Below are 27219 nucleotides of genomic sequence, written 5' to 3'. Positions count from 1 at the left end.
CATAGGGGGAATAAAAACTAATAGATTTGTTTCTTAAAAATAAACTCTTAATGACAGAAGTTAAACTTTTTTTTCCCTAGTTCAAGGACATAGGATGACATGATAAAGTACTAGTTCAATAACCTCAAAGAATTCATACTGTGGGTCTTTTTGAAACTCAAGTGTGTGTTTCACAATCACATTTGTGGAATAGAATGATGACGTATTATTCAGGAAGAGGGCGTTCTGACAAAACATCTATCCAAGTGACCAAAAGCCTAGCTTGGATAGTCGTCATTGGGCTATTTTATGCTGCAGAGATAGAATTTCTATGTGTCATAGTGATTTACACGAAAGCTAGAATCTAGTATTAAAAGGAGTATTGATAGGTCCTACCTGATTGCATTGAGGCCTTAAAATTCACGTTCTTCTTGAGCTAACTATAATCGCACAGTCCTGATCATTAATAGTGCTGCCACATACTGTTCCCATTACCCTAGGCTGATTATAGCCAGCTCACAAATTTCCCCTTGAAAGTTTTCATTGAACGAAGCATTTAGGAGTGGGGCAAAGTAAAGCATGCTAATGTGACCATTTTTAAAATGAAGGATGTAGTGAGCCTCATTTGGATTTTATGGCAATGGCATAACATGAAAAAAAATTATGAATTGCTGTGATTACCCTCTTAGATCCTTTATTCAACTCACATGTGAATGAAAGTACAGGGAGACCTTCTTTTAATATCCTCTGTCATGGGGGCTAGAAAATTGGACACATAATGCAAATTAAAAAGCAGAGAAAAATGTCCTGTATTTGAGCCAAAGGGTATCCAGTGGGATTTAGGGACTGTAACTTTCACAGAGTGTTGTCAGTGCTTCCTCACTGTGGAACTAGGAGCAGTGTTGGTTTTGCCTTTGGGCTCTCTATTTCTACAAAAACATGGGAGCCCGTTTTATCACAGGTACTTTTTCCTGAGCTTGTTAATATTTACAGCAATCTGGATATCATCGGCATATACCAGAGCTATCCTTAAGAAAAGTGCAGAGTCTAAAATTGCCTAAGCTTTGGATGGTTTCTGAAACCCCTAGCTCTTGGTCTGCTTGTGGTATTGCATCCTTGGTTATTTGGGAGCCAGTGGATATAATGATCCAGAAACTCCACCTTGTGAAACAATATGGGGCAAATGCGCTAGATTTGGTTCTCAAAGGCTGACCTGCTGTGTGTACGTGGTACGTGCCTGGCACATTAGAAGTGCTCAGGGAACAGGCCTTCTGTGTGGCCTGGGGAGAACATTATCTGCACAAGAGTTCTTAACGCACGATGCCTTTTCTATTATTCATGATGCAATCCCTTTTGGCCTGCAAAGAACAGTAAATGCCTCTCGCTTTTAATGACTTGTAAATCAAAACTGTTCTGCGGTTTGCAATGCCACTGGTTATTTCGTTTGTGTTATCGTACCCTTCTGAAATTTCCACCAGAGAGAATCAGTTGGGAATTTCCAGGTGAGAGATGTAAATGATTAAAATGGGCACATAAAATTCAAAGAATTGAATGACCAGCTGGCATGGTATGGATGAGAACACTGTCCCGCTGGTCCAATCAAGGTTGATAGCTTTCTGAATCTCCTCTGGAGTCGGGTGAAATGGCTAGACCCTGGTTAAATGTTGAGAAAACAATTTCCTTTTTCAACTTGGGCCTATTCAAATTGATGGGGAAAGTTTTCTATTTGTTCATGTTTGGATTCCCTCTAGCAGCCGGCCCAGAGCCCTCTCCACACTGGGTGCTAAGGGCTGGGTTTTGACAGCCACTTCCTGTCCTGTTTGGCTGTTCCCTGGAGCTAGCCTCTAGCATGTCTGTTGCTTTGCTGCTCCTCTAGCGCCTGGGGTCCTTAGTGCAGTGCTCAGATAACCAGGTACATCCAAGTCCCCTGGAGGAAGGACTGGCTCAGTCTGTTCTTCAGGGACTGAGGGCAGAGGGGGAAAGGGGGTTGCTTGGCTGATAGTTTGTTTTGCAACTTGGAAAAAGTTCTAGAGAGCTATTTCACTATAGCATCAACATGGTTAATACCACTGAACTGTACACTTAAAAAATGGTTTAGGAGAGACTTACACATAAAGAGATGCACTAAGATCTATATATTGTTTGAGGTATAAATTACAGTTCTTCAGGACTGAATAAAAGGCAAAAAACCAAATGCAGGTCTGTGCCCCTGCTCCCAAGGTTTCTGTCGTCTGGCGCAGGTCCTGGACCTTGCTTTTCTGTGCCGTGATGCTGATGCTGCAGTCTGGGGACCACACACTTGAGTTGGCCTGATTTAGAGTTTTTCAGTGCTGCCACTGGGCATACCCTCAGTGTTTTGCTTCCCCCCACCCTCCGTCCCCACCAGGCCCATAACTGCATAATTTGTGGGGAAAGCAAGGCAGTTTAGCAATTAGTGGCATTGAGTGTGGAGTCTGAAAGAATCAGTTATGTGGTACCATCGACTCTAGTGTCCTTGTGCTCACTTTCTGAGTAAAGGCATTTACCATGCGTGGAATGAGAAGAAATCCATCCCCCAGCACAAAGCACAAGTCAATAGTAAGTTAAGCTGTGGATACAGAAAGGCAGAATTCCCGGAGTGCAACACTGGTTATGATAGAAGCAAATCATAGGCAGTAGAATTCCTCTAAGTTTTAAGGCATGGGATTATTTGATTTATTACTGGTTACAACGACCACCTTATTCTGTTTTATTTTGGAGCTGGAAGTGTTTGTAAAATTGTTTGGTTTTCATTAGGATATTAGATTTAAAAAATCCCCCATCTCCCCTAACTTTGTATCACCAAGAGGTTAAGCATAGATAGATATGGCAGCAGCCTTTTGGCCCTAGGGTAAGCTCACTTGTGGGGTTTTAGGGGAGAGATGGAGTGCTCCTGCCTGGAGCACGATACGGGAACTGGTTATTCAGAGAAATGGCAAGTGGTGGAATGAAGAGAAATAAATTGAGAGAACATTAAAACTTAGGGCAGCATTCTCTAAAGCACTTGCTGCCACGGTGGAAATGTTTACTTTCTGTGGTGTCTAATATGGTAGCCAATAGCCACCTGTGACTACCAATGCTTAAAATGTGGCTAGTGCCATTAAGGAACTGCTGATGGCCCCTTCCTTCACAAATGCAGTAATTAGGATTTTATTTAATTTTACAAGTGACTGTTGCATGTGACTGGTTACCACTATTGGACGGTGGAAGTCAAGAGCATAGCATGAAAAACGCTTATAGTCCTTTCTCAGTATTGGTGTGTGGGTGTGTGTGTTAGGGGGTTGGTCCCAGGACTCCATCCATGAATGCTCAAGACCCTTGCATAAAATGGTGCAGTATTTGCACATAACCTTTGCAAATCCTCCTATGTACCTTAAATCATTTCTAGGTTACTTATACAGTGCAATGTATGTAAATCGTGCTTATTGTTTAGGAATAAAGACAAAAATCTGACATTTAGTTTAGGTATGTTCCCCCCACCCTGAATTTCCATCCCAGTTGGTTGAACCCTTGTATATGAATCCAAGAATAGAAGGCCTATTGCATCCTGTTGTCAATCTAGGCAAGAGGAAATTTAGGTGAGGAGCTGGGGATGCGGGGGGTTTGTGACCCAGGTCAGATTGAGAATCCTTCAGTGTTGGGCTGAGTGGACTTCTTTTTTGGGGGGTGGACATGGTGCTGGGGATGGAACCTAGGGTCTTGGTCATGCTAAGCATTTTTTATCACTGAGCTACATCTCCAGCCCCCACTAAAGACTTTTGATCAGAGATGAGGACGTTTGGGGAAAAATGTTCTGGTGGTGCAGACCACATGAAGTCTGAGGAGGAGGGGTCTGGGATGAACCATGACCTGGGAAGACTTGAGGTCATATACTATGTGCCTGAGGCCTTAGGTGTGATAGCAGAAGAGACCAGGATGTGGGTGGGCCTATGCAAGTCCACTTGTGTGGCAACGTGAGTAGAGATTTAAGGAAGCAGATCATGCACAGACCCAGAGGAGGAAGAACAATTACTGGCAGATGCAAAGACCCTGAGGAGAGCATATCATCTATGTACCCAGGAATAGAAGGTGACTGGCAGGGTGAGGAGGATAAACCAGGAGAGAAGCTAGAAGTCCATAGGGAAGCATCATATCCCATAGGGCCCATAGGCCACAGTCAGGACATTGAAGTTTCTTCTGAACAAAGGAGAGTTTTTTTAAAAAAAAAAATATTTTTTTTAGTTGTAGTTTGACACAAAACCCTTATTTTATTTATTTATATGCTGAGGACCAAACCCAGGGCCTCGCATGTGCTAGGCGAGCGCTGTACCGCAGAGCCTCATCCCAGCCTCAAAGGAGGGTTTTGAGCATAGGAGTGGCCTTGGGATGGAGTTGATCACCTTCTGCTTGGCCTTCATTGTGTGATCTTGTATCGTGTGTCCTTTCACTTTATTTAAATAAAGACCTCATGGAGATGATGCATACACTGTAGAACTTACTCTCGGTGCATCATTCAACGGACTTTGGTATTTTCACAGGTGTCACCACCACAGCCAACTCTAGAGCATTCTCATGACCTCAGAAAGAAACCCTATACTCTTTAAGCTCTCTCCCCATGACCTCCATCCTCCCAGCCCTTGGTGACCATGAATCTACTTTGACTCTACAGATTTGCCCATGTTTCACATAAATGGACTTATAATGTGTGGCTCTTTGTGGCTGACCTTTTAAAGTGGGATATTTATTTATTTTTTGGTGTGTGCACTTAAATTTCCCTTATTTTTACTTAGTTTTATTCACTCATTGCTTGAAAAGTTTTATTGAATATATTATAAACCATCCTTTCTGTTGGGATCCTAGAAATGAGGGTCTGAGTCAGACAGGCTTCCTGTCATCGGGGTCATTTGGATCCGGGTAGGCCAACAACCATGGGCCACCCCTCCTCCCAACTCCTGCCTCATACTAACTGGTCACTCAGCAGTCTTTCCCCCCAGTCCTGGGTGGCCTCTCAACCCGTGGCCTTGCCTAGGCAGCACTGAATAATTGATGACTCTCCATTGAAAGGGATTTGACAGACCTGGTCCAGTTAGAGCACACTGCATAAATTATAGCTGAGGGGTGCCAGAAGGGGTGTGTCCCAAGTTCCTTGGTTCGATGGAGGCTCCACCTCTGCCCCTGTGAAATGTGGTTGAACTAAGTCTTGAAGGATGAGTTGGAACTTGCCAGCGTGACCCAGGACTGGGAGGAAGGAAGAAAGGTCTGTGCGCTCCTCCAGAAGGTCGGCTGGTTGAATGCAGAGACCCCATCCAAGGCATCCTTATATCCTTATTGCAATTCCTCGCTCACAGGCATCCAGGGTGGCAGAGAGGAGAGTAATTCGGTGCCTGCTCACCCTCTAGCACCCCACCCTTAGGTCTCTGTCTTCAGTCATTGCTTTTCTTTTCCTCACAGCTCTCCAGGAAGGCTAGATCAGGGTCTTTAAGGAGTTTCTTGCTAGCTTTCCTGAACATTCTAGGGAACTGTGGGTGGCTACTCATGTCCATAGTGCCTGTCACCTTTAGACCATAGCCAGTCCACTTGGGACCGTCGATGTGTGTTGCTGCTTGTGTTTGTCCTTTCCTGGTGTAGCCAGGTCTGGGGAGTGATGCTGCCTTATAATCAGGGCCTGAACTGTGTGGGGAGAGTGGCTTATTGCAGCCCCAGAGCCCTCAGTCTGGGGGAACTACTGGGGTGGCTTCATGCACCTTCCCAAAGGGTACTGCTGGAGGAGGCTGCAGCTCCACAGGGGGAGGCAGGTGTGTGGGCAGTGTCACCACAGCATGCCACGGTGTACCCAGCATGAAAGTCACAGGCCTCAAGGGGACATTATTGCCTGTCTATGAACCAGCCCCTGGCTTGCACCTTACATGCATTGTCTTGTTGTGACTTCTCAGACGTGGCCTGTGCCATCTCCACTTCATAGAGGAGACCGAACCAGCCTTATAGGTGGAAGGTGGTGGCTTCAAACACAGCTCAGAGCTTTCCGTCTTGCTCACTGTCCCCTGAAGCCTGGTGTTCATCTTTTTTTTTTTTTGTCATGACTTTTATCCCAATGCTAACAAGCTTTTGTAATCTAGACTGCTCATGCAACACCCGGATTAGGGCCATGGGGACCTTGATCCTTGACTCCACACAGCTTGGCTCTCAGGAAGCCTTTGGCCATGTCACCAATTCAGTGCTGGCTTTGTTCTTCATGTGCCAGCCTTTTGCCCCTTGAGATAATGTTGTGAAGTACCTGACACCGCCTGTGGCACCCAGTCGGCCCTTTGCATCTCTTGGGACGATTCCCTTTCCCCAGCTGCAGGCTGATGCTAACAGAAGGTGCCTGTTGGCTTTGCCAGATCCTGCATCCTGCATGCTGGATGTCATTACCGTCCCTGGCATGCTGCAGAGCCACAAGTGCAAGTTGGTGGCCTTCCCTCCCCTCCATTTCCTTTTTGGCCTTTTGGTTTTCTTTATGCCTTCTTGATCATTTTCCCCCTTTTGTTTAAAAAAAAAAAAAAAAAAAAAAAGACTGGAGTCTACTTTCTAAGTAGATACATGGAAGTGAGACAGACACGCTGCTGTTTCCCATGAATGCTTCCCTCAAATGCTTTTAAAGGAACACCTGTCCATCCCCTTGGGATAATTGTTCCTGATGTTCTTGGCTGATGATAAATGCCCCCCTCTCTCCCCTCCCTAGAAGTGACTTCCTTCTACCTTCCAGGGTGTGTTTTATTTAAAATTAACCTTTCTGCAGGTCGGCCCCTTTGCTCAGGAAGAGCATCTGTCCTTCCAGTCTATGAGAGCCAAGTGTGGTAAATGTGTGTGTATGTGTGGTTAGCGCAAGAAGGCCAGCTCATCCACTGGGAGGCAGCAGAAGGATTGTGATGTCAATGGCAACCTACTGAGCATCTCCAAAAATGGCAGTGGGGACCAGCCTGCTGTGTGGGCTTGCTCACACTCGGACCTGTCAAGGATTAAGAGCCAGCCTGTCCATCGGGTTCCATTGAACCTAACTCCAAATGGCAACATAAGATCCCCTAAATAATAGTGGTGGCCTTCAGGGCACAGTGAGTCACCTGGATCGGAAGAGACTCCACACGGAGGGTGGTACATGCACATGAGTCTTCAACAGCTGCCCTGCATCAGGGCCCAGGGGCAACTGCTGTGCAAGACCCCTTCCAAGACGCATTCACGGCATCTGTCCCCGGCATGACTTCTGACCTAAGGGGAGAATTCTTCCTCACAACTGAAAAACCCTCCACCTCGCAAGGATGGCCCATTTTGGGGGACTTAGAGGCAGGCACAACAGAAACCCTTCCAGAGGAGAAATCCCACCTGTGCTAAGAATGAGCATGACAGTAGGTGGATGGGGACTGCCATTTTTCATTCATAGGACAAATTGTATGTTTTGTGTCCTTGAGATTACCTTCTCAAGCATGTAATAGTGAATGCCTTGCACTTGGGTACTCATGGGGTAGAGGTTTCTCAGGGCACCAGGGTGCGTGGGAAAGCCAAGTGGAACTTGCTGAGCTTTGGCAGTTTGGCACGCCGGGCCTTGCCGATGTTACTGGAATGTACACGAGGGGAACTGGGTCCTCAGACATGACTGTGCCAGTTGGTGGGGCTTCTTGGAATGTAAAATACTGCTGATGTGAAGATACACTGTAGAATTATGTAATGATTGTGAAAATTTGGTTCAACATGCAACGAATAGAAAATGACTAGAGAGGAAAGGGACCAAGTCCCTGGCCTGATGAGTTCTGTAAATGTTGTCAACAGTAGTAACTGAATATCAGTTCGCTGGTTGGTCCCTGGGCACTTGTATAACTCTTAGACACTCAAGTACCCCTCACTTCTCTTCCAGTATTCTCTGTGTGGGTTTTATCACCTTTGTCCCCCATTTACCTGATCCTGCAGCGGCCCTTGGCCTCCATCCATGTCTGTTTCACACTAACTTTTCCTTGAACCCCCTCATCTGTGGGCACACCAGCGTCTCTCAACTTAGTCCCTAGTGAATAAAAAGTGTCCTTGCCCTGGTGGCCGTACCCCCTGTGATGGTGTGTAGCTGTGGAACTGGGAGGCTGTCTGTGAGGGTGTGGTGTTCCCTGTGGGGGTCCTCTGCCTTGCTGTTACTGCTGTGTGACAATCTTTCATTGGAGGATATCTGAGAAAGGTGCTGTGTCATCTCTTCTACCCTCCACCTGTCTTTCCGTGACCCAGAATACCTTAAAATTCTTTTTAAAGGGCTGGGGGTGATTGCCATGATTATTATAATATCATGAATAGCTAATAAAAATAAATAAACAAAAAATAAATAAAGGACTGGGGGTGGAGCTGAGTGGTTGAGTGTGTTTAGAATGCACAAGGCTTTGGGTTTAATTCCTAGCACTACCGAAAAATTTTAACCTGCTAGGTTTCTCCGTTTTCCTCTAGGGATAATACCCAGAAATGTTGGGTCTTGTCCAGTGCCAGGGTTCTTTAGTGTAGCTCAAGTCACGCCAGCTCCTCCTTCCCAAGGTAACTGTGTCATGGTGGTGGGGGAAGTTGCCAGGCTTTACAGTGGATCAAACTGCAGTGTGTTCACTGCTGGAAGAGAATTTGTTGTCCATTCTTACTGTATTATCTGTCCTTAGCACGAGGTATTCAGGACAGTTGCAGATCACTTGAAATCAAAGGATTGTTTTTCTGAAAATATTGTCTATTTAAGAATATCTCTTCAGGCTGAGTGCAGTGGCACATGCTTTTGTTATCCCAGTGGCTTGGGAGTCTGAGGCAGGAGGGTTGAGAGTTCAAAGTTAGCCTCAACAGCGAGGTGCTAAGCAACTTTGTGTAAACCGTGTCTTAAATAAAATGCAAAATAGGGCTGGGGATGTGGCTCAGTGGTTGAGGGCCCCTGAGTTCAATCCCTAGTAACACCCCCCACACACCAAATGAATACTTATTCAGGATGCTTATTTCCTTGGGTAAAAATGACTTTAGGAGCTCATCTTAGTCCTTTACCCCTGCATGTCTGTGATTTAAGGGCTCCGGCATGCATGAGCTCCCCATTATAAGGCATAAGGTACCTTTGTAAGGGTAATGCCATCACATAGGCCTCTACCATGATGTGTCTCAAGTCTAATCTAGGAGGATTCAGCCCTTTAAGATGTTAGGTCGTTGGGATGTACAGATACAGCAGGGAGTCAATTCATCAAACCGCCGTTGGCCCTAGCTCTCTATGGACCAGGACTGGGGAGAAGGCAAGGTCACTGAGGGAGGAAGAGCAGGTGGAGTAGAAAGGGGTGACATGATGAGGCTCTAGGAAGTGAGGAGTACATGTGAGGGTGTGGGGCGGAGTGAGGCCTGCCACTGGGAAGTAAGTACATTCTGCATGTGAGCATCTGCTTGGTGGCTTTTCCTGGAACCGACCTAAATTGTAATTAAGTTACATACATGTATCCAATAAAAAGATTGGATTCCTTCTTGCTTGAAATTTGCATTTGTATTGAAGAATTGAGATTTTTGTTAAAAATAAACATTGAAAGCAATGTTAAATGTTTCTCCTTCACCCATGTCCTGAGTGAGAAGACTGTTGGGCCCGTACAACCTAATACAAGTCAGTTTTCCCTTCTGGCTCTGTTCTGGGTCGTAGTTTCATGCCCTGTCTCCTCCCCTCCTACTGGATGAGACGAGCAGGTCAGTGGTAAAGGGCGGGTGTAGGCTTGCCTCTGTTCTCACCCTGTATCTTACATGGTCTCACCATTGATCCTTAAGAGTCCTGAGGTCAGCTGAGGAGCAGAGACCTTTCTGCAAGTCTAAGGAGAGCTCTGGGCACACTCTTCAGAAAAATGCCCAGATGCATAAGTTTTCGTAAGATGTAAGATGGTGGTAGGTATCTTAAGGACTGTCCATGGGGCCTTTGCTTGGAGCCTTGCTGGGCCACCAGGGAATGCCCTAAATTAGCCCCTAACCTCCCCATGAAACCTTTTCCTCTCCATCAGTTTTCACTTGCTTTGCCCCCTATTTGCTAACAGGCATGAGTCACTTGATATTTGTAGCACTACATACCCCGAGGTGCTCGTGTGGTAAGAAATACTGAGTCATAATTTTTGTTTTTATTAAAAATCTCATTTTTCCAAAGCCTGCTTCTCATTAAAACAAATTTTAATTTCATTTCATCTTTAAGTCTATGTACATTTTTGCGTCTGGACCGGCTCATCTGTAAAGATCTCTGGGGGAGTAGGAATCTGAGCTTGCCTCTTGCTAAGTCGTAGAAATTGGATTAGCATTATGAAACCATTTCGGATGCCCATTTTTCTTCCGGGATGGAGAGACACCATTCTGCCACCTTCAGTCACTTCCAGTCTGATGTTATTGCTTTGTAGGTGAAGAGCCATAGATTTGGAGAACGTGGGCATGCAAGTGTACCCAGGAGAGACGTGGGATGTCATGAGGGAGGGAGGGCCTGGATGTGGGTGAGCACGTGGACCTGACACAAAAGTAACACTTGGAGTGACAGATATTCATATCTTTGGATTCCACATCAGAATAGAAGAATCAACAGATCCTTGACCGAAAAAAAGTACCTTTGAAAACCTCTATCAGAGCCTGAGTCTTCGGATCCCCTGTACTGCCTCCTCGTGGTGAGCAGTTTGTGGGCTCTAACAGGTGTCTGTCTTCATGGCCAGTCAGCCTGCTGGGTTCTCCCCACTTTCCTTTCAACACCGACATGGACCCACATGGAGGCTGCTCTGCCCTTCCTGCAGATGGACTGAGCTTTGGTGTGGCTGGAACAATGTGTCCTCCCATGGGCTTTCCTCCCTTGGCAGGACATCAGGGCCTCCAGGAGCTGTGGACACCAGTTACTCTGGATGAGTCAGCTCTGGGCCCTGTGCACCAGCCTTAATCTCTGCTGAAGCCAGTCTTTGAGAAGAACATTCCAAAAGAGGGTGGGGGCGGGGGAGAGAGACATGTGAAGTTGATTTCAAGTAGGAACCTGAGAAGTGTGTTCTCATGAGTGAGTGCACTTTGGTTTCATGTGGCAAGATCTTAAATGGGGCTAAGCTGGGTTTAATTTTTGAGACCGGTATATGGCAGAGCATGGTCCTCTGTGAACATGTCACACCAAGTGTGGCTGTGAATGGGAAGGATGAAGATCTCCCTGTGCACTGGCTTGTGGGCAAATGGAAATCCAGTCTTCAGAAGAAAGAATGGTTGGTTTGCTTCACAAACCTCACTTGAGCTATTGATTTATTTAGTTTGCAGTCTTTTTTGTGAGAGCAACTAATTTCAAGCAGGAATAATTGCACTAGAAACATACTTACCTATCTTGTTGAGATGGTAAGGATTTCACAACCCAACTTTGCCCCTGATGGTTTGGTTTGATTTTTTTTGTTATTCTTTTGTCCCCCAAAGCAGAATGCTAGGCACTGCCCTGTCCTTCCCCTACTGGCCCTGGGATGAGGGGATTGACGACTCAGGTCACCACCATCCCTCTTTGGAGTATTGGTAAGAGACAGCAGCATGTGTGTGTGTTAGGCTGGACAATTGCAAACATCTCAGTCATTGAAAGCTTCATTAGATGTAAGATATTCCATCAAGGGAGGTTAATGTCACCTTTGCCACTGCGAAACATGTTTGATTTGAAACACGTTTGATTGAAACGTCTGATTCCAGTGGTGTCGGTTTGGAAATGCAAGCTCATGGTGAACTGAATCCAGAGCAGGGAGAGTCGGGTGGGCAGACAAATCCTGGCCTTGGCCATTCAGGCACACAGCCACATTGGCCTTGGTGTAGTGATAACCACTGAACCACAGAAGAAGGGAGTAGCAATGAGAAGCTGGCAGGGAGGCAGGGAGGCAGGGCAGCCTCTGGGCCCCCAACTGTGATGCTGGGTTCCTGATTGCTCTTCTCCCAACTTCCCTATGTAGAGTTAGGGCAGCCCCTGTTTCCAACTTCCCCTCAGGCATTCTTTTCTAGGACAGGTTCCTCAGGTGTTTCAGCATATTCTAGCAAAGCAGACTGCCAGCAATGTCCTGTAGCACCCATTCTGAGCAGGCTGGAGAACCAGACGCATAATGGAGGTGAACTCCCACTTGAACCCTGCGGGTTTCATTGAGGCCTTCCCAACCATCTTCCCAGAACTGAGGTTATTTTCGAGGTGATTAAGGATAATTTGAAGTTTGTCTGTTACATTGAAATTTTAAAAATGCCTACCCCAGGCTGGAAGGAGCACCATGATTCCCTCCTTTTGGAGTGTTGGTCAGGGACAGCCAGCATGTGTGTGTTAGGCTGGGCAGTTTCAAGCTCCTTGATCATCAAGGTAGTCTGTGTCTATTAGACATCTCTTTAGATATGGGATGTTCTAAGGAGGTTAATAAGTCATTGGTTTTTGCATGAACTTTAGACAAGTCTGTAACATTTTATATTTAATACCTTTGACCTCCTGCATTTATGTTTGACCTATCATTCATAACTGGAAACAAATCTATAATGTTCTGTGGAGTACTTTTGCTTACAGATAAGCAAGTACCATAACATAGGAAAATATGGAGCAGTGGAATGGGGTCACTTCTAGCAGAGTTCCAGGACAGCTTTACCCTCATGGCCAGAGTTCTTGATACTTGGGTATTGGATGATTTTTATATTCAGTAAATCCCTCTTGCACATTTTGTTGATTAACTTGCCAATTTTCTATGTCACTTGGAATTTGAGTCCAGCAATTGGATGCATAAATTTGCATTGAGGAAAATGGAATATACATCCAATATGAATCCCCATAGTTTCAAGGTTTTTTTCTGAAATTTTCTTTCTCTTCTCAAATTAATGCCAATTCTGAGATTTGCATTTGCCCTAGTTATCCTGATTTGAGTCAAAATAACCTGAGCAAATTTTTCCATAGATATGGTAATTTTAGTCCCAGGAGAATCCAGTACTTATTTGTAAACAGAAAAATTTGCCTCTTATATAAAGTGTCATGGGTCATACAAGTTAATAGTTTTTGGTACTAGGCAAGATTAGGGGGCTCATGCCCATATTCTATGGTTAGTTTCTTGAAGAGCAGGAAGCAGGGGGCTTTTTTTTTTTTAATTGGGAACCATCGTTAGTTCATGAGGGTCATTCACAGGGATGACAAAGGGGAGATGAGAGGCAATGTGCGATGGCCAAGGCATGGGGCCTGAAGTGAAGGTCTCTTTTTATGCCCATGGCCAGTGGGCCTGGTGTATAGAGAACTTCTTCCTGAGCCTGGGCTCATTTTGTGATTAAGCATGAGTTCATATGCTGTATTTCTAACTTCTAACAGACCAGCTGGTGATTTTTAATGATGCTTTCATTTTAGCCAAACTCAGGCCCTGAATTGGTTTTGTCCGAAGATGAAAAAACTGACAATGAAGATAAGGAAGAGACAGAGTTGGGCGTCATGGAGGATCATCGCAGTATAATTCTTCACCTCATTTCACAGCTTAAACTTGGAATGGATTTGACCAAGGTAGGTTGGCTGACCACGCTGGATTTGGAAACCATTGTCTGGGTTCTGCCCTGGTCCTTCTGGTCATTTACCCATTCTTTTCACTGTGGTGAGTTGGGGAAAAGACCAGCACTGATTTCCAAGTGATAAATGATTCAAATTAATTGGAAAATATATATGTATGTATATAATATTACATATCATGTGTTATATACGTGTACTATATATATTACCTGTATTGAATATATTACATAACACAAGTATTATATAACACATAACACATGGGGTCTCACTGTGCTGCTGAGGCTGGGCTCAAAGCCCTGGGCTCAGGCGTTCCTCCTGCTTCAGCCTCTAGAGTCCTGGGGCTATAGGTGTGTGCCACTGTACCTGGCCAGAAAGGTTGTTCTTGCATGAACATCCATCTTTAGAGTGGAGAGCATTGCATTTGGCTTCCTGGAGGATCTGCTGCTTGCACAAGGCAGGGAGTATTAGAAAAAGCATATGAGAGGATAAGGAACACCAAGGTGACGTTTCCCCACTGTATTCTAGAGATTAAGTGACCTGAAGAGCTGGCTATGGCCAGGGACATGGAAATCAAGGCCTCTATGCACGCCCCCACCTCACGGCCTGCTGCTGTCATTAGCCATCGTAGTCCCCAAGGACAGCCTTTTGGGTGACCCAGATCTCATTGTCCACACATGAAGAAATGAGCCTGCCAGTGAGTAGGTTCCTGGTGCCGAGTGCATGCAGGATTCTTCTTCATCTGGAGAACCTAGCATCCTAAATGTTGGTGACAGGTTGAGGGTCCCATAAGCTTCCTCCTTCACCTCGGGGCCATAGCCATTCTGAAGGTATTATGGTTTGAATATGAGGTGTCCCCCCAGAAAGCTCATGTTAGATAATGAAGGAAGGTTCAGAGGTGAGATGATTAGATTATGAGAACTGTAACCTCCTCAGTGGATTAATCCATTTGATGGATTAGCAATTTGAAGGGATAACTAGGTGGTAACTGTAGGCAGGTAAGGCACTGGGGAAGGTCATTGGGATTGTGCCCTTGGGGATTATATTTCGTCCCTGGCTTTTCTGTCTCTGCTTTATGGTGGCTGCCATAAGCTGAAACACTTTTCTCTGCCACATCCTTCTGCCATGATATTCTGATTCACATCAGGCCCAGAGCAATGGAGTCCCCCCATCGTGGGATGAAACTGTGAGCCCTAAATAAAGTTTTCCTCCTCTAAGTTGTTCTCGTCAGGTATTGATCATGATGGCAAAAAGCTAACACAGGTAGCAAGCAGGAAAGGCAACCTTGCACGTGGCTGGCTGGTCCTGTGTCATCTGGGGTACTGAGAGGTGGTGGGGAGAGCCTGGGTCTTGCAGTTTGGCCTGTCATGATGACTGCCTACAAGAGAGGTGTGAGAACTGGAGGTGGTATGCAGGGGACCCGGCATGGAGCTGGTCTCCTGGAGAGCGTGTCCTCATTCTTATCATTACAAAACATTACAGCAAGGCCACATGTGGTGTAGAGAGCAGCACCCAGGAAACAGGCAGACGTGACCTGCTGAGGAGGGTAGGCTGGGGATGGAAGCTCTGGGTTCTGAAGGCCAGCCAGAAAAATGAAGGTGTACCCGATGTGGTCAGCGCCACTGAAGGGCCTTGGCTTGTCTGGCTGTGGTGAAGGGCCTGAATTTCACAAGTTCACTTCAGAATGGGCTGGAAGCCAGAGATTAGAGGGGGAAGCCCCAGGGGTATAATTCTTTGAAGAGGAAGATGACAGAACATGGTGACTGACCACTTAAAAATAGGAGAGAGGCAGAGGAGACAGGAGCCTCAAAGATGACAGAGAAACCTTTCTTTGAAATGTTTTTGTAGGTGTAGATGTGAGTGTGCCTGACATCCTGGGAGACTGCGCCACTTTAAATAAAACAGTGGGCCCACGCTGAGGATGCCAGACAGGAAGTTCCCTCTTTGCCCTTCTCCTCCCTCTGCGTGGCTGTTCCCCGTCTTTGTACCAAGCCAGGAAGACCTACTTTCTGTCCTGCCTCCTGTAATTTCAGTCTTCCAGCTGTACAATGGTCACCACTTTCCTACTAGAAAATTCTTGGCTGTCTTTTTTAAAAAAAAAAAAGCTGCCTGGTTTTTAGTTTTTATTGTGGATGGTGTAGACAGATGGAACTTGAGTTAAGGTCTGATGGCAGCAATAACAGACACAAAATGCAAGCTAAAAGCTAAAATCGGTGTGTCCACACCATGGGTCATGACCATTAGTTGCTTGTAAAAACCAATTGAGTGGGGCAGATGATGATTTTTCTAAAACATGACATGCATTAGAAAATGAGTGCACTGCTCCTGAGACTTTTAGTTCTACTGATACACATGTGCTGGGTCACAACGAAAAACATGGTCTCATTGTGGATAGTATTAAAACTTTGCAAAACTTGGCCAGAATCTTGGAGGACAGAGGAGAGGGGCTAAGAGCAAAATAATTTAGGTCAGATATGGATGGATGATAAAATGCTAAGGGGACTGTAATGGCGGGCTGAGCAGCTTTACATTATGGGTCTCCTGTTTTAAAATGAAGAAATGATTCAAACTGTGCATTTTATATTTATTTCATTAGGCTATGATTGCTTTGCGTTTGTGGAGCAGTGGCCCTACTCCTAAAAGAGCAAGCGTTGCATTTCTTCAAAACTTGGTTGAGTGCCTGAAAGAAAAACTTGCCAGTCTGTGGGTTTTTTTAGCCTAGCTGGCTTTGCTGGGAAGAAGCTGTTCTCCAAAAACCAGGGGGAAATGTGACAAGCTGAAATACCTAGGAGAGCAAGAGGCGGCCTTGCTGTGGTCCCATGGGATTTCTTGCTTGTGTTGCTTTGCATCATAAAGAGGTTGAGAACATTATCCCCACCATCTCTTTTCTTGGCTCTTACCATGTCATTAAGCTAAGCTTGTGCTAAATTAGCAATGGAAGGACTTAGCCGGAATGGAGTGCCTCATGATGGGCACCCACCCTGGAGATGGAACAGTCTTTGGTTCCAGACAAAGCTCTAGTCTCTCTCCATAAAGCAAGAATACTTGTTGACACATTAACAAAATCAAAATCAGCCTGGGCACACATGGCTGCATCTGCCTTAGTTAACCACGGTCACTGAACAGAACAGTTTTATGGGCAAGTGACCTGTGGGTGACTCACAGAACCCCATGCTCAGAAGAGCACCATGCTTGATTTAAGCTCTGCTGTCACTCCTTGAAATTCTTTGATTTTTGCATAAGGGGGCTCCCATGTTAAGTTTTCACTGGGCCCCACAAAGTTCTGAGTGGGTCCTAAGCAGGTGGATGTGGGAGGAAAGGTGTTCATTTAGGTGTGCATTTAGGTTGCGTCTGAGGGATGACCCATATGAACAGGAGGAAGGGTGTTCCCGGAGGAGGGAACCACATGGGAAAGGCAAAGCCAGGCTCTGCTGCTGAGTGGTATGGTTGATGTGGAGTGATGAGCAGGTTCGGAGCCTGCCGAGCCATGTGGAAAGGAAGCGCATGTGATCCTAAGGCAATGGGAAGCCGTGAGAGGGTTTGAGCAGGTGAGAAACATGTTCACTCTCGGGTAACAGTGTTGAGCTTGGGGCATGGGATTGTTTTCATTTTCAGGAAGAGATACGAAAAGCAGCACTTAACAATAAGAATATCTACTCATCTGACATGTGTTTATTGAGCACTGTCAATGCTAGGTATGTTCTGGATACTGGATGTGCTACAAAGCACTCAGAACTCCTGCCTTGATGGAGCTTGTGCAGTGATGGAGGGAGATGGACAAGAAACAAGAGGGAGAGTGAAGGGCAAGCAAAGGGAGATAGGAAGTGGGTAGACAGACCAGTGACAGGTGAGGAGACTGGGATGGGGCATGCGCTCTCAGATACACTGGTCAGAGCAGGATTCTCTCACGAAACGTTGAGTTCAGACCAGACTAAAATGAGGGAGTCAACCATATGAGTGGAGGGAACGGTGGGCAAAAGAGACCCAAGATAGTCCTCCCTGCATTTGAGGATGAGCAGGGAGGCCAGAGTCAGAGAGAACTGGGTAGGGTGGTCTGGAGGCCTGGTTGATGAGACAAGGGGGACTGCTTGGATCATAGGGACTTGGGGATATTTTAAGAATCGGTGGTGTTCTGAGTGATGCGGTTGGCCACTGGAGGGTTTTGAGCAAAGGAATATGTGGCCTTCTTTGTATTTTTAAAGGATCCTTTAGATTCTGATGTGGAAATTGGACTGAGATCGGGGACTTGGGTGGGTCCAGCAGGAGCAAGGGAGATGGTGGCAGAAGCAGATCCTGGATAGTCTTGGAAGATAGTGCCAGCTGGATTTGCATATGAGCCTGAGGAGCAGCACAAGAGAAAGAGGACCAAAAGGTGACTCTAAGGTTTTAGCCTGAGCAAGTAAGAAAATAATAGTTACTGTTTGTTTCAATTTTCTATCACTAGTAACTAACCACCCCAAGACTTAGAGGCCTAAAACAATAACCATTTTATTGGTTCATGGTTGTGCAACCTAGGAAGAGCTCAGCAAGGTGGTTCTTCTGGTGGATTTGCTGTTGGTTACTCATGTGCCTGTCATCAGTTGGTGGGTTGATTGTGAGCTGGACTTAGCTGGCAGAGCCTGGCTCCTCTCTCCATGAAGTCTTCTTTCTTTCTTTTTTGGTGGTGCTGGGAATTGAACCTAGAGCCCCACCATGCTGAATATGTGCCCCACCACTTAGCCACATCCCTAGCCCCTACCATGAAGTCTTGAGACCTCTCTTTCTCCCTGGATTCTTTACACACAGTTTCTCCAGTTGGTAGCCAGACGTCTTGCATGGTGGATCCAGGCTCGCAAGAGAGTAAAAGTGGACACTGATGAGCCTTCTTAAGACATAGGCCACAAATTGGCATAAGATCACTTCTGCTCTGTCGAGTAAAGTAAGTCACGTATTCTGATTGAAGATTACTGTGTAGGAGTTTGGATTCCAGGAGGTGGGGTTCATGGAAGGCCATCAGTGTAACAAGTTGCCTCTCCATGTTACCGAGCAGAAGACTATGGGAAGAGCAGGTTGGGGTTGTTGGGGGCTATCACACATGCGATCTTGGATCCATTAGCTTTGACATACCCATTCACTGGAAATTCAAGTCAAGAGGATATGTGAACAGCTGGGTATACAAGTCACAGTTCATGACAAAGTGCCTGTATAGGATGGCGTTCAAATCCCTGTGTCTGGTGAATTCTTTTAGAGGAGGGAGACCTAGAGGGAAGTTCCAGTCCAGAGCCCTGGGATCCTTCAACATGTATGGGGGGTGGGGGGGGGAAGGAGGAGGAGGCAGCAGCAAAGGCTATTAAGAGGGTTCAGTTGGTGAAGTAGGGCATGAACCACAGGAGCATGATGTCCTGGAAGCTGCATGACATGTTTCTTGGGCATAAGAGTGATTAACTGTGGCGAATTGCTGCTTGTGAGTTTTAAAGAATGGGACCTGTGAATGACCCTTGTACTTAGTTTTGACTAGAGTGGGCTTGAGGGAGAATGGGGGAAAAGGAATACAGGGACCAAGCAGAGGCAGTTTACATTCCAGCTTCCTATTCAGCTATTGTAAGTTATAAAACCCTCAGTTTCCTCATCTGTAAAATGGCCTAGTTGTACCTACATAGGTTTCTGGGAAGCTTATACAAGATAATGTACAATGTGAGTACTGTGCCGTGGTGTGAAATCTGTTTCAGTCTAAAACATTTCACAGTTTTTAAAATTTGTTGTATACAATGATTTCTTCTCCTCTGAGCAGTTACCTTAATTGATTATCTATGGAAGCATCAGAACTAGGCCTGGACTGGTTCTGGTCACTGGGTGGCCATGTTTTCAACGTTGTCACTGAGATATTATGTGACAAGTTTGTGTCTAATCTCGGTTCACTTTATCTCCCTGGTTTCCTAATGATGTTTCTGATCCATGATTATAATAACAGCACAGAGTGAGAATTTCCTATGTGCTAGGAAGGTGCTGGATACTCAGGAAAAATCTCGGAGGATGGTATCCCGATCTCTCCTGTTCCTTAGCTGGGATTGCATCTTGGAGAGACGAACTTGCCAAGGACACCCACTGATAGCTGCCAAGGAATGAAGCTTTTCCTCTTGTGGGCTGGAGAGCAAGATTCGGAAGAAATAAATGGATAATTTTTAACAGAGCTCTCTCTCTATGGCAGATATCTTCTTGGGGAAGTAAAATTTTATTTCAAACCCTTCACATTCAAAAAATTTAACAAATGCCTTTTATGATATTCCAGATGGGTGTAAAGGGCACATTAAGGAAACCCTGGGGACAGGTTGGCTAAATAAAAAAGCAACAAACCCAAACCACAACTTCTGGCAGGCTGAATTATCTACCTTCTATTTTGTAAGGTTGGATTTTTGTGCACTTTCCTGGTTTTCTGAAAGTGTTACCTAAATGAACCTCAGTGGGTGGTCTTGGTCTCTTTGCTTGCTAGTTTGCACTGGGTGTTTGCCAGCCTGTAGAAGACTCCCAAGGTGGTTAAGTGATGGTTCTTTGAAGAAAATTACACCTGCTCTCTGTGGTCCTTCTCAGGGGCCTGATATGCTCTTTCTTGAAGGGAGGGAACTTGTACTCTTTTGCCTTCCCAGCGGCAGGTTGGGTGGGGTGGGTGAGTAAGCATTTATTTCAGATTGCTAAGAGTCTGAGAGCCCAGACTGAAGTGTAGTAGTTACTTCTAGATTGATGCAACTTTAAATGTAATTATTGCTGGATTCCCTAGTGCAGGTTGCCTTCTCTCCCCCCCTCTCCAAAGTAGTTCATTGTCTTCATTATGTTAATGGGAGAGAAGGCAGTCCTTATTGATGGCTCGATAAATCTGCAGCAGCGATTTAGGCCATTTGGATGCCATGAGTCTGAACAGCTGGGCCATCACTCACCCTCTGTCGGAGGCAGACAGCCCAATTAGTACTCGGCGCTGCTCTGCTCTGTATCCCCAGTGTCCACCACCCAAAAAGATGAGGGAAAGAAACAACCAGATGATTAAATGACTTGTTTGCAGTTGCATCCAAGAAAAAGATGAGGGGTGGGGTCCCAAGAGATTTTATGAGGGAAAGAAATCAGGCCAGACTGGGAAACTCATTTTAATGAGAAGGATGACATCTTGTCCTAAGTGTTTGTGTGCCGCTTCTTGAAGTCAATCTGGTATTCCTGCCCAAACACTAGTGACACATGCCGCCAAGAGAAGAGAAAGGGTAGTCATCCCACCCCGACCCCATTCTGCCACAGCTCTCCAGGTAGGCTGCTCTTTCTTCAGCTCTGGCAAAGCCAGACCTACTGGGTCTGCTCCATTGAGCCCACTCTGAAACCTGCAGTCCCGGGAGGGTTGTTTCATTTTCTGATCTACAGTAAAGGTGTAAGAATCGAACAGTGGATTCCTGCTTAGTCTAAGTCTACACATTCATCATTTTGCACTCTGTGCGTCTTCTGCCTTCTGCTCCTCCAACCTCCCCTCCCCCACCTCTTTCCATTTCTCTCTAGTGTTCCATCTCTCTCCCCCTCCCTATCCCTCACATGCCATGCGTGTAGGTGTATGCTTATTCTGTAGTGAACCCTTTTAGAGGACGCTGCAGATATTGTGATGGTTCCTCCCTAACCTTTCAAGTGAGTGTCTGCTGAGAGCAAAGACATTACTCATATGAAATATATCCATTCATCATGTGTGGGATGCTCAGCCTTGACACAGTACTATTGCACATACAGCCTGTGGTAAAAATTCTCCTGAACTGCCCCAGTAATTGCCTCTTTGGAGCTATGTTTTTAAAAATCCAGGATCCAATCCAAATTATGACAGTTGGGTATCATGTCTCTTTGGTTTTCTTTAATCTAGAAAACTGCTCCGCCTTTTTTCTTCTTTCATAGCAGGGACATTTCTGATGAGTCCAGCTCACTGTTTTGCAGAATGTTTCTCACTGTGGATTTGCATAGTCACACAGTTGGGCAGTCTATGCTATGCAGATGCTGTGTAGCAAGGACTTTTTTGACTGTCTCATGAAGATATGACAGGGTGTTGTAGACTAGGCTACAGGATTCCTTCTGGAAACTTTTGAAGGTCATTACCTGAAGCTGTCACTTCTTTGGTCTCCAAGTTGTCTCACAGGATCTGATTTGGTGTGGGGCAAACCAGGTTTGAGCCCACTCAATTCACAAGTCACTCAGCACATTTTATTTATTTTTTTGGTGTGTGAGTGGTGCTAGGGACTGAACTTGGGGCTTTTTGCATGCTAGGCATTATAATAGGTAAGTGCTTTACCACTGAGCTACACCCCCAACCCTGAGCAAACATTTGTAATGCCTTAGTTCTGTAGTTCATTGCCCCAGAAAACATCTTCCTGAACTACACTGTCTTAGCTGCCTTCAGCATGCTCCCCGTCCAGAATTCCCAAGGAGGAGTGGGATTATTCTGATGTTCCTTGAGAGAAGCAGCAACTAGAAACAGCCTGGCATAGTGTAAAGTATTAAACTCACTATGCAAAAGCACCTGCGTTTGGAAGTAGGAGGGAATGACGTTATGTATCAAAGGAAGTAAAAGTATCTTAAGGTGACTTACAGGTTTGTCTTGTTTTATGCTAGGTACTAGGGACTCCGGTGTCTGCCTCCAGGAGCTTGCAGCCTGGAAACATGTACATTTTAGTAAAAGCAAAGAGTATCATCAGAAATAAGCGTGGGATGCACTGAGGGGTATAAAGAGGGATAATTTGGCCTTGGGAGCAAGGATTGTCAGGAAAAGCCTCATAGAGGAAGCAGCCCTGAAGTAGAACAGCTATTTATCTAGACAAGGCTGCAGAGATGTCATAAGAGGAAATGCAGCGAGTGTTGGGGAGAGGAGGCTATGAAGGGCAGATTGAGGGCAAAAATCAAGGACATAGCATGAGACTTTGGGGAGGTGGAGCCAGATTGAACTTCATATCTTAGATTTTGGAAAGATGATTCTGTTGAGGGTGTGGAGAAGAGCTAACGGGGTGGTGCGGGGGTGGGGGGGCTGATAGGAGGCTGGAGGGCCAGTTGGGTAGCAACAGGGAGGAGGTGCACTGTTGTGTCCTTTCTTCACCACCAGTGGTCTCCCCGTCATCTGTAATGTTTGATAGGATTCAGGATGGTGGGTTTCTTGCTGTGCTGGGGAGGGTAGAATGTTCTAGAAATGGGGGCTTTTGTCCCTCTGTCTCTGTGCTACCTCCTTCCCCTGCTTTATAATCAGTGACAGCGGATGCGTGGCCAGGCTTTTAAGTCCAGTGAAACTCCATCTCCTTTGAAGGAAAGAGCACGTGGACACGAGGCAGAAGCACAGTCATGGTGTGTCCATGGGTGGCCTGTGGCCTAGGCCCAGTGTCTTCTGCCCCTTCTTCCCAGCCTCTGTCCCTCATCTGTGACACCAGGGCATGGAACTACATAAGCTCCAAGGTCCCTTTTGATTGTGACGTTCAATAATTTGTGATTTTTAGTGGAATTCTTTCGTGTTTTTAATTCTTAAGCTTCCGAGTTCAGATGCACTGCCTAAATTAAGAGAAATGCCTTAAGTCATGCCCTTTTCAGAAAGCACATAATTAGAGAGTAAATATTGTAGCAGGCCTGGTTCTTTTATTATCGTTTCAATCTTGGATGCTAACATGAGAATACTTGCCCCGGAGATGGAATGTTGCTGGAGAAGACTGGTTTCCTGCCTTAGGGGGGCAGGGTGGGCAATGTCAGCCAGGTCCCCAGAGCTGCTTTTCCGATGTGAGATCCCAGAGCTGGTTGGTGCCTGTGTGGTTCTGCCTGTCCCTCCCCAGCTGTCTCGAGGGCCTTGCAAGTGAGAAAGAAGGGAATAGGGCCAGCTGGGGATGGTAGGCAGGACAGTGGTTTCCCTTTTTCTTTATGATCAATTTGCCCTCACTGGGGCTTTCCAGTTACTTAAATCCACAATCTGTGCTACATCCAGGTGGAGTTAGAGGGGAGTCCTTGAGAGTGAGGTGGGGGAGGGAGAGGGAAGGGTGGTGAGGTTGGGGGCTGTTTTGCCGCCTGTTAAGTCTGCCACTGGACACCTGTGAGGGGGGGGAGAGCACCACAGATGGACCCAGGGAAACCTCTTTGGAAGTGCAGCCCCTCAGTGCACAGTGACGGCCCTGAATGATGACTTGTCCCCACAAAAACAATAGCCAGTAGCAGAGGTGGCATCTGCTCCACACTTTTCGTGGCCCACTGAAATCCTCAGGCAGCTGGAGTTTTGATTATTGTCAAGTTGTGGCTAAAAGAAAATTAGAAAATCTCCATTGATTTGCACAGTTACATTTTAATTAACGTTTCTTCTTCCTGTATATTAAAGCAAAGCAGAAAGACACTAAAGAGATATTTAAAGCACTTAATCATCTAGAGACACGTTAACATTTGGAATCTTTATGGATTTACATGGATTGTGTTACATGTTCAATTTTATATCTTGCTGCCTTTCACTTGGCACATGCGCAAAGACAGAGTCTTTAAATGAACGATAAATAGCATTTTAGGGTGTCTACCAAGCCTTGCTTCTCTCGTGGGCTGAGCTTTTGCTAGTCCCTATGAAATCGCTGTGCTTTGCAGGTCTCATGTCTACCTGTCTGTGTCTCTGAACAGTTTCTCTCTAGACATTTCTTCCTTCCCTTGTTTCCACATCATTTGTAAGGAAGGTCTTCAGAAAGCTGACAGGAGTCAGGGTTACAGATCTGTAAGCCTGTGTGCTATTTACAATCAGTTGTTGTACATCCAAGTGTTCATGGGGCGTAAGGACTACGTAAAGGAAGGACACAGTTGATCAGGTTAGGAAGGAGTGTGAACTGGCTGTGTGACATTGGTCAACTCTCTTGAACCTGGTGGGGCCCCTCTGCCTTTAACATGGAGAGGGGAAATGTGCAGGGGAGAGCCAGCTGGTCTGAGCTGGTGCCAGCTTCACTATCCTGTGCGTTCTTGTTAGAAGAGCAAGATGAGATGGTTCAGGTTAAAGAAGTTAGATGTGTGAGTTTCTTTTTTCTTTTTATTTTTCTTTTTTTTAGTATTGGAGATGTAACCCAGGGCTTGCACATGCTAGGCAAGCACTCTATCACTGAGCTGCATCCCCAGCCCAAGTTAGATGTGTTTTACAGTTAAGTGGGTGGAATACTAACACCCAACAACCAGGTTACATTACAACTCTGGAGCACGAGAAATAGACTGTTTCCTTTCCCTGATAGTAATGAGTTACCAGTTTCCCAGGTTCAGAATGCCTTTTGTTTATTTTATGGATGTATATATTTATTGTAGTGTACTGGGTTTTGAACCTAGGGGTGCTGCACCCCCAACCCTATTTTATTTTGAGATAGGATCTCACTAAATTGCCCAGGCTGGCCTCGAACTTGGGATCCTCCTACCTCTGGCCCCCAAGCAGCTGGGATTATAGGCGTGCACCACTGCACCCAACTCCTTCATTTGTTTTAAATGGATTTTAGGCTTTTGGGGTTGTGGAGCTCTATAGCATTTGTCTGCTGATTGGCTCACCTCCCAGATCCCTGCTTCCATCACGTTGGGTTATATATGCCAATCTTTTGATGGATCCTCAAATAGACACTTTTGGTGGTGGTGGGTCCTGGTCTGCCCGACCCCCTTTGGTGCAGCAGCAACAAGCCACGTCATTCGTATTCAGATACCCCCAGGATTGTGCCTGATGGCGGGAGGAATATGGAAAAGCCCTTCTGGGTGGTTTCTTCATGTCTTCCAATAATGGAGTGAGAAGAGGCGTGTGTGAGGAGAGCCGCGGCAGCGGAGAGACAGACACAGGCTGTTGTCTTGGCCCAAAGAGGAAAATCACTCAGAACAGTCTGGTCCACGAAGCTGGGTTCATGTGGATGCTGCTGCTGCCATTTCTAATTTCTTCGGTGTCATTTCCTTTGGTTTGTCACGGGTGTGCCAATCAAAAGGAACTTTTCCCCAGTTTGGGCCATTTTGAATTTGTGTGGCGGTGGCTGCAGCCCCTTTTTCAGTGAAATCACAGGGACTCTTGTCTGCCCCTCTGTCCTTCAGGTGGTGCTTCCCACATTCATTCTGGAGAAGAGATCCTTGCTGGAGATGTATGCAGACTTTATGGCGCACCCTGACCTCCTGCTGGCCATCACTGCCGGGGCCACGCCAGAGGAGAGAGTTATTTGTTTCGTGGAGTATTATCTCACAGCCTTCCACGAGGGCCGCAAGGGGGCCTTGGCCAAGAAGCCCTACAACCCCATCATCGGGGAGACGTTTCACTGCTCCTGGGAAGTCCCCAAGGACAAGGTCAAGACCAAAAGGACTGCTCCCCCGTCTCCTCCCAGTGATCACGAACAACTAGTGGCTGATGACCCTTCCAAAAGCTACAAATTAAGGTTTGTGGCTGAGCAAGTATCCCATCACCCACCCATCTCCTGCTTCTACTGTGAGTGCAAGGAGAAGAGACTGTGCGTCAACACTCACGTATGGACCAAAAGCAAGTTCATGGGCATGTCCGTGGGGGTCTCTATGATAGGGGAAGGTAAGCTATGTCGTGTGTTGGAATTCGGTTCTTACCCAGTGATATTTGTGTACTGAGAGATGATTGATGATTTGTGGGGGTTTGTGCTCATCTTTTGGAATTGAGTGAGTGAGTGGGAAAGGCGGCTGGATTTTGAACAGGTCTATTAGTTCCCCAGTGGGGCCAAGGTGGTGGACAAGGTGGGAGGCAGCTGTTCACCCCACCAGCTGCCCACCTGGGTCTGCACACATTGTGCATGCCTACGGACCACTCGATGTGTACTTTTTTCTTTCGGCTTTGCGTGAATATTAGAGCTAGCTCCAAATCTGGGAAAACACATTTTTATTCATTCTTACTGGTGTGCTGGCTCATAGACAATGAGGATAATAGGGCTGCCTATTCAGAAGCTGCTCATAAAAATTCCCAAGGCAAATCTTTTGACTCTGTGCTAGAAATTCTGAAGCGAGAACACGGTATAATCACACCACTGGTGGATTGCAAGTCCCTATTTTAGCAAATAGCTGTGAATGAAGTTTATTCATTGTTTGAAGAAACCTATAATAATCCTTGTTAAATTGAAGTGTCTGTGTTAGTGAGGCTCTTGAACTTTTTGGAGTTGCATATCCCTTTGAGACTCTAAGACTATAACTCTCTTCCCAGAAGAAAAATTAACACAGAATTTGGCTTTTAATTTTAGGGAATATATGGCTCTTTGGAAGTCTCCCCAAATCCCATGGTATAGGAACACCTTTCATTTATTGAGCACATTTTTACTGAGCACCTACTCGATGCTAGCCATTGTCTTAGGAGCTGTGGTGGAGACTTGAGTAAACAAAAGTCAAATGATGTGGTGAATTTTTGGGTTTTATTTGTTTGTTTGTTTTTTATAATACTGGAGATTTAACAGGTCTATTAGTTTCCCAGTGGGGCCAAGGTGATGGACAAGGTGGGAGGCAGCTGTTCGCCCCACCAACTGCCCACCTGGGCCTGCACATGCTAGGCAAGCACTCTATCACTGAGCTACATCCCCATCCAACCCACCTATATCCTTGTGAAGCTTCTGTTCCAGTTTTTATTTTTTAGTTTTAGGTGGACAAAATATCTTTATTTTTGTGTGATGCTGAGGATCGAACCCAGTGTCCCAGTCATGCTAGGTGAGCACTCTACCACTGAGCCACAACCCCAGCCCTGCTTCTGTTCTATCTTTTGGGGAAATAAATACATGCATCAGTTATGTGCTATGTTGAAAGAT

General features: G+C 45.9%; 1 protein-coding gene across 2 annotated transcripts in view; it reads left to right on the top strand.

Annotated features, from left to right (window-relative positions):
• The window catches only part of Osbpl10 (oxysterol binding protein like 10), a 266818-nt gene that overhangs the window by 217855 nt on the left and 21744 nt on the right, over window positions 1–27219 (top strand). For both annotated transcript variants that reach the window (XM_027932423.3, XM_027932422.3), the window contains 2 exons: window positions 13319–13468; window positions 25508–25988. In XM_027932423.3, the coding sequence (XP_027788224.1) occupies window positions 13319–13468; window positions 25508–25988 (631 nt within the window). The remainder of the gene's footprint in view (window positions 1–13318; window positions 13469–25507; window positions 25989–27219) is intronic.

Source organism: Marmota flaviventris, chromosome 1, assembly GCF_047511675.1.
Source record: "Marmota flaviventris isolate mMarFla1 chromosome 1, mMarFla1.hap1, whole genome shotgun sequence".
Taxonomy (NCBI): Eukaryota; Metazoa; Chordata; class Mammalia; order Rodentia; family Sciuridae; genus Marmota; species Marmota flaviventris.
The sequence above is the reverse complement of the archived record's forward strand: the minus strand, read 5'-3'. Positions and strand labels throughout refer to the sequence as shown.